This window comes from Trachurus japonicus, chromosome 6 (genome assembly GCF_045865225.1).
Source record: "Trachurus japonicus isolate A0001 chromosome 6, Traja_1.0".
Taxonomy (NCBI): Eukaryota; Metazoa; Chordata; class Actinopteri; order Carangiformes; family Carangidae; genus Trachurus; species Trachurus japonicus.
Genome location: NC_140912.1, coordinates 31,147,318 through 31,164,719, shown reverse-complemented (window position 1 = coordinate 31,164,719; position 17,402 = coordinate 31,147,318). Strand labels below are relative to the sequence as shown.

The window sequence follows — 17,402 nt, the reverse complement described above, 5'->3', positions numbered from 1 at the left end:
CAAAACCGCGGATTCACGTTGCCTTCAGGGACAGTTTTTCATCAAGCAGTCTCTGCATTTCCCTCTAAAACAACTCTGTCTCATAACGTTGTGTTATTATCTCATAGCGTGTTGAATGTGCAGGTCACAACTTGTCCACCAGAGCGTTGTGGAGTTGTTGGATTGTGTATTTGATGAGTTTGATGAGGGAAACCAAGAAATCCCATGAGCCTCCGTAGCGTAGCTCTGAGCAGCTCACGGCTCTGCTCCGCCGTTCTAAAAACAGCTTGCACCGACAATTAAAGGTAACAAACCTACTGCTATGACTATAGGGATTATGGCAATGGGCCAATTTGTCAAAATGTTGAACTATCCCTTTAAAAAAACTACCCATCCGATTATTCGATTATCAAAACAGTTGATGATTAATTTAATAATCAATTATTGTTCGATTAGTTGATTCATTGTTGCAGCTCTAATCATGTATTGACGGTGTATTGGTGAGTGTGGTGTCAGAAGGTGAATCCTCCTTGTCCTCGGTCCAGGCGTCCTCTCGGCGCTGTTGGACCAGCAGACGGCTTCCTGTTCGTCTGAGCAGCTCAGAGTTTTATTCTGTGGCGACGCCGTCGTCCGGCCCGACGTCAGCCCGGCGTCGGCGTGTCAACGGGCCGCTCAGGTAGCTACTCGCCGCCGCCGCCGCCAGCTGCCTCTTTCATCAGCTCTTGTTAACCTTTCCCATATTCCATGTTATAAACTGTTTGTATACAGTATAAACTTGTCTGTATACGACATCTACTGCCTGTCCTGGGGGAGGGATCCCTCCTCTGTTGCTCACTCTGAGGTTTCTCCAGTTTTTCCCTTTTAAAGGACAATTCCAGGTGAATTCAACTCGGGGGTGTATGTTCCTATCATTTTAGGTCTAAAAGAAGGAATGTGAAGATTTGCAGTTTAGTTGCTCCTGTTTTGTGGTAGTTGTGTCTGTCCCCGCATCGCCACGGCAGCAATGAATGGGAGCGGATGTAAGTTCCGCTGTTTAGGCTGTTTACATCCCTCAAAGCCGCAATTTTTTTCCACAGACAGCGTCAGATGGCGACTCAAACATGCACCGAGAAGTTTATTTACTTCAAGCAAGCCGACATGTTTGTAAAACTAGATCTAATTCAAAGTCTCCCGGAGTCTCGCGCCAGGCCCAAGTTGATGCGCTCGGTGTGTTCAGGTGCAGTGGGAAAGCTACCGTTTGTGTCATAAACATAAATAAACTTCTCAGTGCATGTTTGAGTCGCCATCTGACGCTGTCCGTGGAAAAAAATCCCGGCTTTGAGGGATGTAAACAGCCTAAACAGTGGAACTTGCATCCGCTCCCATTCATTGCTGCCGTGGCGATGCGGGGACAGACACAACTACCACAAAACAGGAGCAACTAAACTGAAAATCTTCACATTCCTTCTTTTAGACCTAAAATGATAGGAAAATACACCCCTGAGTTGAATTTGCCTGGAATTGTCCTTTAAAAGGGTTTTCCATGGAGGTTTTCCTCAGTGGATGTGAGGGTCAAAGGGCAGAGGATGTTGTTATGATGGGATGTGAAGCCCTTTGAGACAAACTGTTTGTAAAAACGGGCGATACAAATAAAACGGCCTTGTCTGGTCGTCCTCTGCTCTGACCTGGAGGTTGCGTTCACTGTCTCTCTCCTTTTGCAGAGTTTGTCGGCTCGGCTCGGTGAGATGCGGCGGAGGTTCGGCATGGTCGACAGCCCGCTCAGCTTCGGCGGCAGAGAGAGCTGCTGCGCCGCGCTGAGGACGCTGCGGTCTCGGGGCGTCGGGCCGGACGAGGCGTACTGTCTGGCCGGGGCCCCGAGGGGCCCCATGCTGTCGCTGGTCAGACCTCATTTCCTGCTCAGCGACGGCAGCCTGGAGGAGTGATGACATCACAACGTCGCATGACCTCACAAAGAAACGTTCACTGTGTCTTTAAGAGAAAGTTCAGATCGTCAGTCTGACTGAAGGTCAAAGGTTCAACCTCAGAGTTTCTGTTTATTGTTCATGATGAGGTCACTGATCGATGACCTCACGTCTGAACTCAATGCTGTTTGACTCTGATTCACTTTCACTGTTCGTCTATTGATTGGTGATTGGGCTATTGATGAGTTCAGGTCTGATCAGGTTATGATCCGTGTTTGGTTTAAGAGAGAATTAACTCTGAACTCAGAAGATTTTAGGTTAAAGCTTTAGGATCAAATAATTTATTATTATTATTATTATTATTATTATTGACGTTTGGTCACGCACAAATGGTTAAACCCAAACTGTTACATTTGTCATTTGTTGCACAGAAATTAAAGATTATGTATTAAACGTTATTTATGGAGACTTACGATGAATATAAGGACTGTACAAGAAGAAAAGGAAACACTGCTCTAGATGGATTGTCTGTTAAAACAATGATTAAACTATTAAAATGACTCTGTATAGTAAAAGCTACTGACACCCTGAGTGAGGTCATGAATGGTGTGGGTAACGCATGGGGTAACGTTACACAGCTGCTTGTTAGTCGTGCCCCCAGTATCCCTATCTTGGGTTACCTACTACTATACAAAAGAAAAATCAGAGAAATGTCCAACTCTCTTGCATCACAGAGGAGGTCTAGAACAATACGACTGACAGGATCAATGCACAAGTGGCACAAAGTTCCTTCTATTTCAGCCTCATATGAATCCTTATTCTAGGTGTGTCTTATAGCTCAGTGGCTAAAACAAATAGTTTTCAACATTTTAGTCCACGCTGCAGCGAGTCTGGGAACGTTGATGGAACTGAACTCTCACTAAAATAAGCGAGACTCGGCCGTTGAAGCCAGACTTTGAGCTAAGCGAGCTTGATGGAGGAACCCCCCAGGTGTTTGTCACTGTGAACTGTTTATTGTCACAGTTACACAACAAACAAACACAAACACATGACTCAAGTGTCACATTAAGGTTGTATTAAATTACTGTGTGGTGTGTTTCTCAGATACTTCAACAACTTCTCACTCACCTGTTCACTCACCTGTGACCTCACGTGTTCATTCATTGTGACAGAATTTTTAGGAATATTAACAAAGGAAAGCACTCGGGTCTGACATACAGTTTAGGGTTTAGGCAGAGACAGAGGTTCAAATTACAACAATCACTTATATCAAAAAGTTAAAATGTGCTAAAAAAAACATCATTCACACGAGGCAAAGGTAAACCAGTCAGGGCTGAGGTGAAGCTCTCTCCAAGGCCAAACAGCAGTGATTGGGACAGTGCAGCCACCACAGCCCTGCTATTGACCAATGCAACAGTGATGTGCTGCATTGTTATAGAGGTAGACCAGGAGACTGTATGAATTATTTTCATGTGTTTTCACCACCTCTGTAGTGAATAAAAGCAGGAAAACAATCACATCTGAGTCATCTTTGTTCCTGAGCTGCACTTATTACACCTACTATAAGTTATCAGGAATCTTATCAGCAGATGGACTTTGGCCTTGTGGTGGTGGAGCAGTTGATGAAGCTGGTGCCTTTCTTATTACTCATTAATTGTTTATTGCTTTATAATTTCCATAGTACATTGTTTAGTTCACCTGGGTACATGTCATTTCACTGTAGCTTAATGAAGCTTAGCAAAAGTTCGGTCAGAAAGACTATCTCTCCAAGCATGCTCACTGAGTCTATTTCATCTCTCCCGCTTCCCTCTTAAATCCACCCCTCAGCACCTGTCCTCATCCAATCACAATCCGCCACCTTCTCTCCTCTTCCAATCAACTTTCATCTGTCATGTTTAAAAGTGCTCTCTCTCTCTACTCTCATTCAGCTGTCAACCAGCCTGCAAAAAAACTCAGCAGGCATCATCCCTACCACCACCAGTGTCTGGGCCCGGGGGAAGTCCTCTTCAGATAGAAGCTTCACATTCATCAATCTGTCTTCTAAGCTGATCTGCTCCCTGTGTGTGGCCTAAGCGCCAAAATATTATTTGTTCACAATAATTGTCTTTCTGCTTCACATCCCGTCTATTCCATTCTTAATAGTCTGTCCTGATTGAACTTCCCTCATGTAACTTTGGTCTGTAATATTATGTGTGAGTGATAAACGTTCTTTGTACACTAGGGATTTTATTTCATGGAGCAAAGTGCAGCGGAGCAGATTCATTTATCCAGATAAGATTACAGTATCATATCCAACAGGTGAGTCACAGTTCATAGTTTAACACCAACAGTTGTGTCGCAGTTTATTGTCTCCTGTGGCAGTTACGTGAAGAGAGTGGTTATTTGTGTGCAGCTGGAGGCAGCTTCACCGCCTGAATCAGCCTGTGGAGGAGGCGGAGATGAGCCGCTGCTCTCCCGCTGTCTGAGACACTGATCGCGGCCTGAGCTCGTCCGGACAGCCGCTGGAGAACAGCTGTGACTTTGTCTGTGGTGAGTGGTCTGTCATTAGATTTACACTACAGGACTGATGTGGACTCAGTGTGGCGGACTGAGCGGCTCACAGGGTTTTTAATATGATGTTCAGAAAGACAGTGAACACCACAGAGGCTCCTGCTTCAACAGCTACTACAGTCTATTGATCAGTACTGTTACTGCCTATCATCAGTACAGTCCACAGGTACTTACGTACGTACGTATTTCCTTGTTGTGCTACTTCCTGCTTGTACTGCAGCTGAGTTGAGGCCCAGTTGTTGTGTGTGTAACAATCAGCTGTAGCTTGTTTGATCCAGTGGTTTTCTACAGGGACGCTGTCCACACAGAGACTGTGTCACATCAACTCAGTGGATCTCAGTCCTTGTGTGTGTCAGTGGATGGAAACAGTCGTCCATGGATCATGTTGCTGGGCTGCTCTTCACTTCACTGCAGCTTCATGACGCCATCTAGTGGACTGATAGTAGAAGTACAGCAGCTGATGGCAGCTTCCTCTTCCTCACTGCTGTGTGACTGCATTCAGCTGACACTGATATGAAGCAGAGAAGAAGAGCCAATCAGTGGAGGAGCAGCTGGAGACATGATGGACATGTGAGCTGCTGTGCACGTGAATGATGTGTGTTTCCTCTGCAGGTGAAGCTACAAAGTGTGTGTGAGCTGATGTGGATGTGACCTCAGCAGCATGGATCAGTGTGAGGACAGAGAGGAGGGAGCCCCTCCCTCTAAAACCACTCTGTGTGGGGGACATCAGGGCCAGACCAGAGGTCAAAGGTCAGAATTAAAACTGTCAGACTTTTCTCTCTAAAAGTTGGTAGTTGTGTTTATTAAACGATTGAAGATATTTTTCATCAGTTTTTCTCCAACATGCACATTTATCAGTTGTGTTGTTGTTTCAGGATCCAGCAGCAGAGACCAGACTCTCCTGAACCCAGCTGTCTGTCTTTAAAGAGCAACGTGTCAAAGGACGAATTAATTGACTTTAAAGGAGGACATGGATCAGCTGATCAGATGTAAGCCGCAACCATAGACTGTAAAAAAAAATGGACGTAGACTTCCGGTCTGAAAAGTGAAGCCAACGCGGAAGTAACTTTACTTGCAATCCCCCCGAGATCCGCTAGGGGTGTTTCCAAGAAGCCCTGGTTCCAATCCACTCCCATTCATTTTCAATCATGAAATACTCGATCAATAATTTTTTTTCACAACTGATAACGGTCTAAAAAGCTAAAGTTCCTCATCCTTAAATATGACCTGGTGGTCCATCTGAAAAAAATTATATAATTATTTAGATATTAATCCTTAAAGGTTGGTATAACTGACCAATCACCTTCCAGCACGGAATATGATTGACAGCCTGATGACTGAGACGTCACAGGTCAGACACAGTGGATCAGACACCGAGGATTAACACCGGAGGGGACCTCCCGTCGTTTGTGTATTGTGTTTAGTCAGTTTTAATTTAATTTCTGATATTTTGTCGATATGTGTGGATGATAGATAGCACGGGTACAGTGTTGGCAGTTAATTCATTTCACCCAGTTTTTCGTTTATGATTCGTCCGACGGTGCTAACAGACCGGAGGAAGCTGATATCACGATTTGGTGAGTAAGTTATTTTTTTCTTTTTCTGAATGTGTAAAAATTATATCTAATTTGTTGTATATTCCAGAAGACCACTGATTACTTTCCCGTGTGTTCTCCAGTGTGTTCTGACCGGAGAACATGAGACTGTCACCGTCCAAGACAAGTTAATTTATAGTTAATGTGAATAACCGATTCACTTTGCTACACGGCTAACGTTAGCTCGCCGTTAGCTCCGTGTTAGCTCCCGTGTTAGCCATGCTAACCGTTAGCTCGTCTCCGACTTTTACCGGACCGGGATAAATCCGGTTTAATATTTAACGACCACGGCGTCATGTTTAGCAGAACAGTGATCGGTAGGATCGGTCTACAAGCTGCAACCCCCCCAGGTTTATCCATCAATTTGTTATCTTGCTCGTAACGTTATCATACTGTAACGTTACTGATAACTACAGGTGGGGATTTGTCATTTACTGCTGTAAAATCACACACAAAAAACTGAAGCAGACAGTCCTGCACCTCTCAACAATGTTTTAATCTAAGTTCTTGTGTTTTACTGTGATTCTAAGGAGCCACTGAGAACTGAGTGACCGGTGCCAACAGAAGGAGGACATCATGTGAAGTTGTGGAGCTGTGATGATGATGAAACCAGAAAACCTCTGATGAGAGAACAGACCAACTGTTTTATTATTCTATGTCCACATTTGACCTCACACTTTTTAGGGTGAACCTAAAATTGACAGTGAAGATTTTGAAGCAGCTATTTTCATAGTCCAGTTAATACAAATGTTTTATTCAGTCGATGATTATCATTGAAAATGTAATAATAAAGAAAGTTACTGTGATTAAACTTTAGTATTTCTTTTACATATTTAACATAACCTCGTGGCCAATATAATGTGACACTTTCGTGAATTATTGTTTTCAGTATCATAGATTAGTTGACAAGAAACATCAGGAAAGCACAAGCTCTGATATTCATCTCTTTATTATTTCAAGGAGGGTAACATTAAACATTTGTGTTTTTCTTGTGTGTAATGAAAGCATACATAGAAATAGTCCTGTAAGTTTTTCCTGAATGTATTGATTACAGCAGTGTGTCTTGGCATTCATGTTACTGTACAGATCTGGCCCATTAAAAATCAGTGAAGCAATTCTTAGTAAATTAATTAATTTCAGGTTTAAGATGCACTAATTTTAGCATTTTACAGCACTGAAAACGTTTTATAAGCTGTGGATGATGTAAAGGTGAGCCATACTGTCAAAAGACAAGCTTGTATTGTATTAGCTGAATTTCCAGTACATCTACATGTTGGTAACCTGCAAAAAAGACGTGCATATATATAATAGGAATGTAAAATAAATAGCTAATAGCTGGGTGAATGCTGTAACGTGGTCGACAGGTCGGAGCTCCAGCAGCCGATCATCGGTGATGCAGGTGAGGTACATCAAGTCCAAGGAGCGGTCACCCACCAGTCTCAGTCCATGACAGTTTAATGTGTTGCAGGCAGCTTTACAGTTTGAGACAGAAACTAGTCTCTGGGTTCTGTAAAACAATTTAAAACAATATCAAAATACGTTTGACAGCTTTACATTAGCTTATTAATGCTAACATCGGCTACAATAACGTGTCACATTACTCCTCATGGGATCTTATGTAGGCTAGTTCAAACATGGATATGTATTTAATAAGCTTCTGAGATTACTTTCACCATTAAATATTAAGTTTACCTCGAGTTGTAGATGCAAACGGTGTTAGCAGCGTAGCCGCTCAGCAGTTAGCCGGTGTTGCTGGGTAAACTAGCAGCCTCGCAGACACGGGTCCGACCCGCCCCTCGACCTCCTTAGCTCCGCCCCCTCGTCCAAATATGGTTTCTTCTGGCTCCAAAAATCAAAAATGGCGGCGCCCTGAAAGCCAATCTCCGGGCTTCACAAACGGCCCTTCACAAACCAATGGGTGACGTCACGGAGGGTTGCCACCTGGCCGCAACTGACAGTCAGATTGAGGTTATTGTAGAAATGAACCAGTTTGTACGACGTGTTGTTGGACCAGGTCTGAAATCAAAGTGTCTCTGTTGTGAACGTCCTCAGGGGACATATAAAGTCCATTTTGTATTATCTCTCTGTCCTGATGTTCACTTGACACTGATTCCTCCACAGAGTGGACCAGGAGAGCTCAGAGGTTCCCAGTGGTCAGTCTGCCCAGCAGCATCAAACACACCTGGACTCCATGTTTATGGTGGGTACATGTCCAACAGCTGCTGTTACATCTGTTGTGTTCACCATCATCTCCATGCTGCACTTTGACACCAGTGGATTGTCAGTCTGTCAGGTTTTAGTTTGATGCTGTCACTCATAGAGTTTCTGTTCCAGCTGCTGGAGGAGAACATGGTCACTTTTGTGAAGAACGAGCTGAAGAAGATCCACAAGTTTCTGAGTCCAGATTACCCAGAATGCTCAGGGAGTCAGAGGGAGGATGAGGAGGTGGTGAACGGTGAGGATAAAGAGCAGAGGAGCATCAGAGAGGCGTTAGAGAAGATCACAGTGAAGCTCCTGAGGAGCAGGAAGCAGGAGGAGCTGGCTGAGCGTCTGCAGAGCAGTAAGGGGATTTCTGTAAAGATTCAACATGATGGACAAATGACGTTCACTGATATCAACACATGGAGGGAAACATGTTCATAAAGTCGTTATTTAGAGGAATAATCATGTTATATTTTCTTATTGGTCTGATATCTTGTGTTTTCATTCAGAACATTTTGCTCCAGTTTTTCGACGTAAACTCAAATCTGCCCTGAAGAAGAAGTTCCAGTGTGTGTTTGAGGGGATCTCTAAAGCAGGAAACCAAACCCTTCTGAACCAGATCTACACAGAGCTCTACATCACAGAGGGAGGGGCTGGAGAGGTCAATGCTGAACATGAGGTCAGACAGATTGAAACAGCTTCAAGGAAACCAGACAGACCAGAAACAACCATCAGACAAAAAGACATCTTTAAAGCCCCACCTGGAAGAGACCGACCAATCAGAACAATGATGACAAAGGGAGTGGCTGGCATTGGGAAAACAGTCTTAACACAGAAGTTCACTCTGGACTGGGCTGAAGACAAAACCAACCAGGACATACACTTCACATTTCCCTTCACCTTCAGAGAGCTGAATGTGCTGAAAGAGAAAAAGTTCAGCTTGGTGGAACTTGTTCATCACTTCTTCTCTGAAACCAAAGAAGCAGGAATCTGCAGCTTTGATCAGTTCCAGGTCGTCTTCATCTTTGACGGTCTGGACGAGTGTCGACTTCCTCTGGACTTCCACAACACTGAGATCCTGACTGATGTGACAGAGTCCACCTCAGTGGACGTGCTGCTGACCAACCTCATCACGGGGAAACTGCTTCCCTCTGCTCGCCTCTGGATAACCACACGGCCTGCAGCAGCCAATCAGATCCCTCCTGAGTGTGTTGACATGGTGACAGAGGTCAGAGGGTTCACTGACCCACAGAAGGAGGAGTACTTCAGGAAGAGGTTCAGAGATGAGGAGCAGGCCAGAGAGATCATCTCCCACATCAAGACATCACGAAGCCTCCACATCATGTGCCACATCCCAGTCTTCTGCTGGATCACTGCTACAGTTCTGGAGGAGCTGTTGAAGACCAGAGAGGGAGGAGAGCTGCCCAAGACCCTGACTGAGATGTACATCCACTTCCTGGTAGTTTATCTAAAACTGAAGAAGGTCAAGTATGATGGAGGAGCTGAGACAGATCCACACTGGAGTCCAGAGAGCAGGAAGATGATTGAGTCTCTGGGAAAACTGGCTTTTGAGGAGCTGCAGAAAGGAAATCTGATCTTCTATGAATCAGACCTGACAGAGTGTGGCATCGATATCAGAGCAGCCTCAGTGTACTCAGGAGTGTTCACACAGATCTTTAAAGAGGAGAGAGGCCTGTACCAGGACAAGGTGTTCTGCTTCGTCCATCTGAGTGTTCAGGAGTTTCTGGCTGCTCTTCATGTCCATCTGACCTTCATCAACTCTGGACTCAACCTGATATCACAGCAACAAACAACATCTCGGTGGTCGATTAGAGACACATCTACACCTTTCTACCAGAGCGCTGTGGACGAGGCCTTACAGAGTCCAAATGGACACCTGGACTTGTTCCTCCGCTTCCTCCTGGGTCTTTCACTGAAGACCAATCAGACTCTCCTACGAGGTCTGATGACTCAGACAGGAAGTGACTCACGGTCCAATCAGAAAACAGTCCAGTACATCAAGAAGAAGATTGAAGAGACTCCCTCTGCAGAGAAAAGCATCAACCTGTTCCACTGTCTGAATGAACTGAATGATCGTTCTCTAGTGGAGGAGATCCAACAGTCCCTGAGATCAGGACGTCTCTCCACAGATAAACTGTCTCCTGGTCAATGGTCGGCTCTGGTCTTCATCTTACTGTCATCAGAAGAAGATCTGGATGAGTTTGACCTGAAGAAATACTCTGCTTCAGAGAAGGCTCTTCTGAGGCTGCTGCCAGTGGTCAAAGCCTCTAACAAAGCTCTGTAAGTGTAGAGATAGTTGGATTTATTCATCATTGTATAAAAACACTTCTGTCTTTTCAACAGGACAGAAAATAAATCCCTTTCTTCTTTAATTCCTCATGATCATCTCTTCAGACTGGGTGACTGTAACCTCTCAGAGAGAAGCTGTGAAGCTCTGTCCTCAGTCCTCAGCTCCCAGTCCTCTAGTCTGAGAGACCTGGACCTGAGTAACAACGAACTGAAGGACTCAGGAGTGAAGCTGCTGTCTGGTGGACTGGAGAGTCCACACTGTAGACTGGAGACTCTCAGGTGAGGATACATCCAGCTGTTTATCTGATGATACTTGAACACACCTCCAGGTGTTGACAGTGGTTTCCTGTGTGTTGTTGTGTGTGTTCAGTCTGTCAGGATGTCTGGTCACAGAGGAAGGCTTTGCTTCTCTGGCCTCAGCTCTGAGCTCCAACCCCTCCCATCTGAGAGAGCTGGACCTGAGCTCCAACCATCCAGGAGCCTCAGGAGTGAAGCTGCTGTCTGCTGGACTGGAGGATCCAGACTGGAGACTGGACTCTCTCAGGTATGGAGAGGCTGCTGCAGCCACACACACTGTCTGACAGAGAAGGAGGAGCAGGAACATTTTCTATGGCCCAGTTCACAGTTGACAACATCAGATCTGATCACTGAGACCATATACAGAGGTGGTGTAGGCCACAGTGAAGCTCCGCCCACTCCACTGACATCCTCTGTCACAGTCTGACTCGTCCCAACACAGTTTATACTGAAGCCAAAATCTTTGAGTGTTTCCAACATGAGCTGTGCAGCTTCCATCAGTCACAGTGATGAACTACTGGGATCAGGAGTTTCTCCTCATGACTTCAGTGTCTCATCATGATTCACTGTGTCATATTCAGGAGAAGAGATCTTGCTTTTTCGCTCCGAAAAGGAAAAACCAATCAGATGCCTTCATGTCTGGTTCTGCCTATGCCCAATCAAGCTGCCATCTCTCTCTCACTCTCTCGCGTGCGCGATCAGAGTCTTCACCCACGTATGCGTAAAGGTGAAGGCGTGGCTTCAGAGAGAAGTCTGAGCTGTCAATCAGAAGAGAGTGAGTGTAGTGAACAGTGTAATAATCAGTGTTTGTGGCTGAATGTGTGTGTGATCAAACAGCTGTTTTCAGACTGTGTGTGTGCTGCTCAAACACGTCTGACTCCAGATCAGATGAAGCCACAAAGTGGCTCCTTAATGAAAGTCTCCAGCAGCTGGAGCTTCACTTCCTGTCTGAGTCCATGTGCTCTGAGCTGAGCCTGGTTCTCTCTGCTCTACAGTTTCTCTGCTTCCTCTGGACTCTGACTTCAAGTCCAGTAAAAATGTGTGGACAGGTTTGATGGAGCTCAGGACTGGTCCTGAGGACGGCTGCTTTTTTCCACATGATGTGACTGATCTCAGTGAGTCAGTGTGTTGCAGCTGATCTGTGTGAAGAGCAGAGAAGAACAGAGTCATTGATCCTGAGACCCTGATCCGTCCTGTCACTGTGATCAGATGGTTTCTATTAGAGCTCCTTCATCCACTCACTGCTGCTGTGGCCATAGGCGTCTTTTACGCCGGGGACGCTGGGGACATGTCCCGACCACTTTTTGTGAAGAACAATTTTGTCCCCACCACAAGGAGGCAGGTAGCAAAGGGAGCATGCTTCATGCTGTCTCCGCGCCGGTAAAACATCGACTCCACTCGTCTGTACTCGGTTTTCGACACACACAGGTCTGTCTCTAGCTTTGTACGTATAGATGTGTGTGTGTGTCTCGTGTGCAGACGCAACTGACAAATATTTATAGATGGACAAGCAACAACTTACCGGTAATCATCATTTTATTTTAAAAATTGACTGGATTCTCTCGCCTTTTCTGTGCCCGACTTCCTGTCTGTTACGAGCTGTTCTATCCAGCTAGACATACGGCGAAAAATAGAACAGACGCCGAACTGAAGCGGCAGCGGATTGTAGCCTACCGGATGAGACAGCATCCGATATATGCTTAATATGTTTGGGTGGAGGGGCGGATCTAGGTTCATGGGAGATCCGAGGCCGAGGAAGGAAAGACAAAGATCTGCCTTTTTTTTTTTTGTCTTTGACTGTGATAGGCCTACTGGAAATTTCAACATATCAACTTTAGGTAGACAAAAGCATTCTCCTGAAGGGTCCACAAACAGGTGTTACATCATAAAAAAAAATAAGATATAAAACATGATCATAAGCTACTCAAATAAAAATGAGTGCATGTAATCCTGATTGACATCAGCCTCCCTACCCACAGCATTACGCTTTTTTAAAAAAAGGAAAGAATCTGAATTTAAACTCAATTTGTCTGACTTACATTTACACAACTCACAAAAAGTTAGGGATATTTGATAAGAATATCCCTATAAAAAAGTTCATGCTACAGTGATATTCTATCATGAGGCCTTTTAAGTAGAAGGATGCAATGGTAATTTCTTTATCTCAAACAAAAGCTAACAACAGTGGTGGTTATAGCCCAACAAAAATCTCAATGTCTCAATAACTTTGTGTTTTCTTGGTCTCATGATGTCAACATGTGAACATGGTGGAGAGGAGAGGGAGAGAGAAGAAGATACAAATTGTCATTGAACCAGAACATTACAACTGAACCACTAAATCAGATGGTGCTTGTGATTTTTGTACTGTAGTTAATCACCTTGTTAGAGAACAGCATGTTATTCAATAAGGACTGAAACATTGAACAACTGGACATGTGCATTCAAAAGTTTAGAGAAGGTTAAATTAAGTTCACCTGTAAAGGTTATAGTGCATTTTAGGTGCATTCTGAAATTTAACCCAAAAGTCAAACATCCCTAACTTTTTGTGAGTAGTGTATCTCATATAATGCATAGATCTATGTGATATGCAGCCTGCCTGGCTCCATACAGCAGCCCGGCACCTGGCATAGTGGAGTCAGGCTGCATCTGACAGCTCAGTGTGACGTAGGCTACGGCCGACGGCCTATGGGAGGCAGGCTTTTATCTGAGGGAAGCCTTTATTTCTAAATCCCTCCTTTTATTTTTACACATAGCGACCAAGCTCATTGTTCATTAGCTCATCTTCATCTTCTTCACATGCTTTTCTCCTAGCTGCGCTGTCGGACCTGGGTCTCTGTCTCCGCTGTATCGCTTCAATCCCATTCAAGTCACATTTTTACAGCATGCACTGCGGTCCGTCTTTGGTCCATGAATCTATTATAATACATCCATTCTCGGTCCCGAGCGGGCTCCGGACACAGAGCAGAGGCCAGGTCCGACAGTGGAAAGCTGTCCCTCTCTGAAGCAGAGGACGAGGCCAGCTTCACTCCCGTCAGCCTTCACAGACAGTCCACACATGAGTTTTTTTTGTTTGTTTGTTTGTTTTTTTGACCCGGCTTGTATTTAGGGCCGGCCTTTTTTTGTTTGTGTAATGATTGAATACCGGCCATTATTTGATGTAATAATGCGGTATGCTATTATAAAGTAACTTCAAATCACATAATCACTGCTAAGTGTGCGTCTCTCCCCCGACCCTCCCAATAAAAATCCCCCCTCTCAATAAACAGTTCCGACGTCCATGAGGCTAAACTTCAGACTGATGCGGTCAGCGGAGGGAGACTGACATAAACCGCGTTGAGATTTTTTTTACCCCTACTGTAAAACATTCGGGGCTTGAGCCCAAGTAGCCATCCCCTAACCCCGCCCCTGTTTGGGTGCAAAGTCACTGTTAACGAAATCAACAAACTAAAGCCCTTTTTGACAGTTTGTCACTAGCCTAACACTTCAGACTGGTGCGGTCAGCGGAGGGACACTGACATAAACCGCGTTGAGGTTGTTTTTTTGTTTTTTTTGCCCCTACTGTAAAACATTCAGGGCTTTGGCAAAAACATCCGGGGCTTGAGCCCAAGTAGCCATCCCCTAACCCCGCCCCTGTTTGGGTGCAAAGTCACTGTTAACGAAATCAACACCTAATTTGTCCCTTCAAAATAAAGTTTGTAACGTGTCTGTTTGGAGCAGCTGCTGACAGTGACAGTTCCTCATCACTAAACCTGAGCAACCATCGGATCCTTCCTCACTCACGTCGTGACGACGGGACAAAGTCTTTTGGACATATATTGTATATTCTGTGTTTTTCCTCTCTATAACCGTCTCGTTTCAGTTTTTGCCGGTTGGCAATCATCTGGTGTGCACCCACTGTTTCTCTGTTTCTCACTCACTCACTCTCGATGCGCATAAAAGTTATTAAAAAAAATAAAAAAGGAAAAAACACAGATGCGCAAATTGAAATGACCTACTGTAGTGTACTCTAACAATTCAATGACAACAGCTGATCACCAGCTTGTCTGGCCCCACCTGTCACGTCTATATGAACACAACTACGGGCTTCTTCTTTTTTTCTTTTTTTTGCCGCGGTCCGGTAGAAAATAAAAAATAAATTAAAAATGCCCGTGAGTCCAGCCGCATCGGGTCCAGGGTCCAGGCTTCAACACTGGACGGACCTGGTCAGGTCTTTGCTCATTTATTTGCTCAAACTTGGAGCCAGACCTGGTCCACCAGGAGACCAGAGTCTGGTTGAGAATGGTAGTCTATGACGATCTGGGAGACGGTGTCAGGTGCGGTGGTACGAGATACTTTTCAAAGTAAACTGACGCCCTTGGCTGTGGCTCCTGTGGAAACCTGCTCACAGCCTCATTCTTCAGCTTCCTGGGGAGTTTTCTTCAAACAAACACAAGTTGTGTTCACACTCAGTGTTTCTCACTAAACTCACTGTTTCACTGAGCTTTAACAAACGTGTCTTCTCCTGTGCCTTTCTTGGTATATTGTGGGATATCTGGGCTGGTGAGCTCCACCTGTTGTGTCTTCATCTTCTTTGCTGTGACGTGTGTTTGTGCAGCTTGAGAGTCAGAGAGTGAAAGTGTGTGTCTGACACTGAAGTGACATCACATGGAGAAAACACATGATGAAGTGTTTCCTCCTCGTCTCCTCCTGCTCTGTATCATCACTAGATAAAGACTCCAGCTCCTTCTTCTCTGTGCTCAGTGTTCATCCATACATACCAGCCTCCATGTGAACACAGTGATAAAACAGTGTGTGTGTGAGAGCCATGTAATGTCCATGTGTGCATGCTGACAGAGAACGTGCTGCTCTGACCCCCCTCCTCCTTTCAGGGTGGAGCCTGCTGGAGCCCAATTCGGTCCGAGGAAGTGTAAGTGTGTTTTTACTTTGAGCAGCACATTCAACCATCTTCACACTGTCACATCACTGACGTCATGAGTCTTCATCAAACTGTCAATAACTGATCACATGATCAATAACTGCAGCTGTGTCTTGTTCTCTCCATCAGATTCCTGTCGACTCACAATCGACACAAACACAGTGAACACAAACATCAAACTGTCTGACAACAACAGGAAGGCGACACGTGTGGAGGAGCGTCAGTCATATCCTGATCATCCAGACAGATTTGACCACTGGTTTCAGCTGCTGTGTTCAACTGGTCTGACTGGTCGCTGCTACTGGGAGGTCGAGTGGAGAGGATGGGTTCATATATCAGTGAGTTACAGAGGAATCAACAGGAAAGGAGTCAGTGGAAACTGTTTGTTTGGAGGGAACGATCAGTCCTGGCGTCTGGACTGCTCTGATGATGGTTACTACGTCAGGCACAATGGCAAACGGACAGACATCACCTCCTCCTCCTCCTCCTCCTCCTCCTCCTCCTCCTCCTCCTCCTCCTCCTCTGTCTCTAACAGAGTAGCAGTGTATGTGGACTGTCCTGCTGGCTCTCTGTCCTTCTACAGAGTCTCCTCTGACTCACTGATCCACCTCTACACCTTCAACACCACCTTCACTCAACCTCTGTATCCTGGGTTTGGACTCTGGTCCAGTCCTGGTTCCTCAGTGTCTCTGTGTTGAGTGAATCAGAGTCTCCTCCTGTCACAGAAACCTTCTCACTGTTGAACAGACAGTTCAGTCTCTACATGTCTGTCTCTGTCTCTCACTTACGTTTTCACATTCATGGATTAAATCAGTTGATTTTTTAAACTCTTCTCAATGATTCTTGTAAACTTCTTCCTCTTCCTTTAAAGATGGAAGCGTCGATTATTACAGGACAAAAACCACGGTGACTTTTATTCAGCTGCTGATGAAGGACGAGGCCTAATATCACCAAGCTAAAAGTCTCTGAGCCGCCAGCGTCACTGAGGAGAAAAACACATTTTAAACAAATTCACTGTTCATGTTCAACTTTACAGGCTGTTTGTGAGCTGGTCACAGGTAAACAGACACAACAATAAACACAACTGGAAACAAACATAATGTTGTAGAGACGCTGAATATAATGACTTACATGTGATTTATTTTTCTTTGTGGTTTCACTGAATCAAATAAAACAATTTGAATCAGTTTTATATGTAATGTGCATTTCCTGCTGATGTAGAGCAGCACAAAAACCATCAGCTATTAATCCTACCAGCTAATGATTTTTTCTGTTAACATGACACTAAGTTCACGTTTGTAGATTTAAATTTATCTAGACTTTGAGACTGATTGTTTTTTATTATATATTTCTATAATTATTACCTAACTGCTGTTTCTTGGAAACTGGAGCCAATTAACACCCATGACTTCATTTTCGTTTATTAGTAACCATTGATTGGTTCATGGATTGTTTGGTATTTGATTGGCCGTGCACATTCCTGTTCTACTACACTTCATAGTTGTATGGTTTCAATCTGACACAATAAAATACAAAATAAACATGAACTCATGTTGAAGACCATGTTTTTTATTTGGCACGTCTGACTGTAGCAGGTGACAGCGGGTACGAGACAGAGTTGTTTTGGCTGCTGGGCGGAGTGATTTCAAAAGC

General features: G+C 44.7%; 2 protein-coding genes and 1 long non-coding RNA gene across 3 annotated transcripts in view; all 3 read left to right on the top strand.

Moving 5' to 3' along the window:
* LOC146986451 (cytosolic 5'-nucleotidase 1A-like) overlaps positions 1-2,135 on the top strand; it is a 15,156-nt gene extending 13,021 nt beyond the window's left edge. The window contains exons 5-6 of the mRNA XM_085780227.1: positions 525-655; positions 1,680-2,135. Of these exons, the coding sequence (XP_085636353.1) occupies positions 525-655; positions 1,680-1,901 (353 nt within the window). The 3' untranslated portion in view covers positions 1,902-2,135. The remainder of the gene's footprint in view (positions 1-524; positions 656-1,679) is intronic.
* LOC146986449 (protein NLRC3-like) overlaps positions 1-17,105 on the top strand; it is a 62,959-nt gene extending 45,854 nt beyond the window's left edge. Inside the window, exons 3-6 of the mRNA XM_085780476.1 lie at positions 10,643-10,816; positions 10,908-11,081; positions 15,670-15,740; positions 15,879-17,105. Of these exons, the coding sequence (XP_085636602.1) occupies positions 10,643-10,816; positions 10,908-11,081; positions 15,670-15,740; positions 15,879-16,447 (988 nt within the window). The 3' untranslated portion in view covers positions 16,448-17,105. The remainder of the gene's footprint in view (positions 1-10,642; positions 10,817-10,907; positions 11,082-15,669; positions 15,741-15,878) is intronic.
* LOC146986450 (uncharacterized) lies at positions 4,279-5,363 on the top strand. Its single transcript, XR_015036030.1, has 3 exons — positions 4,279-4,416; positions 5,049-5,180; positions 5,306-5,363. It is a non-coding gene; the product is annotated as an uncharacterized LOC146986450 (long non-coding RNA).
* Positions 17,106-17,402: the final 297 nt, after the last annotated feature.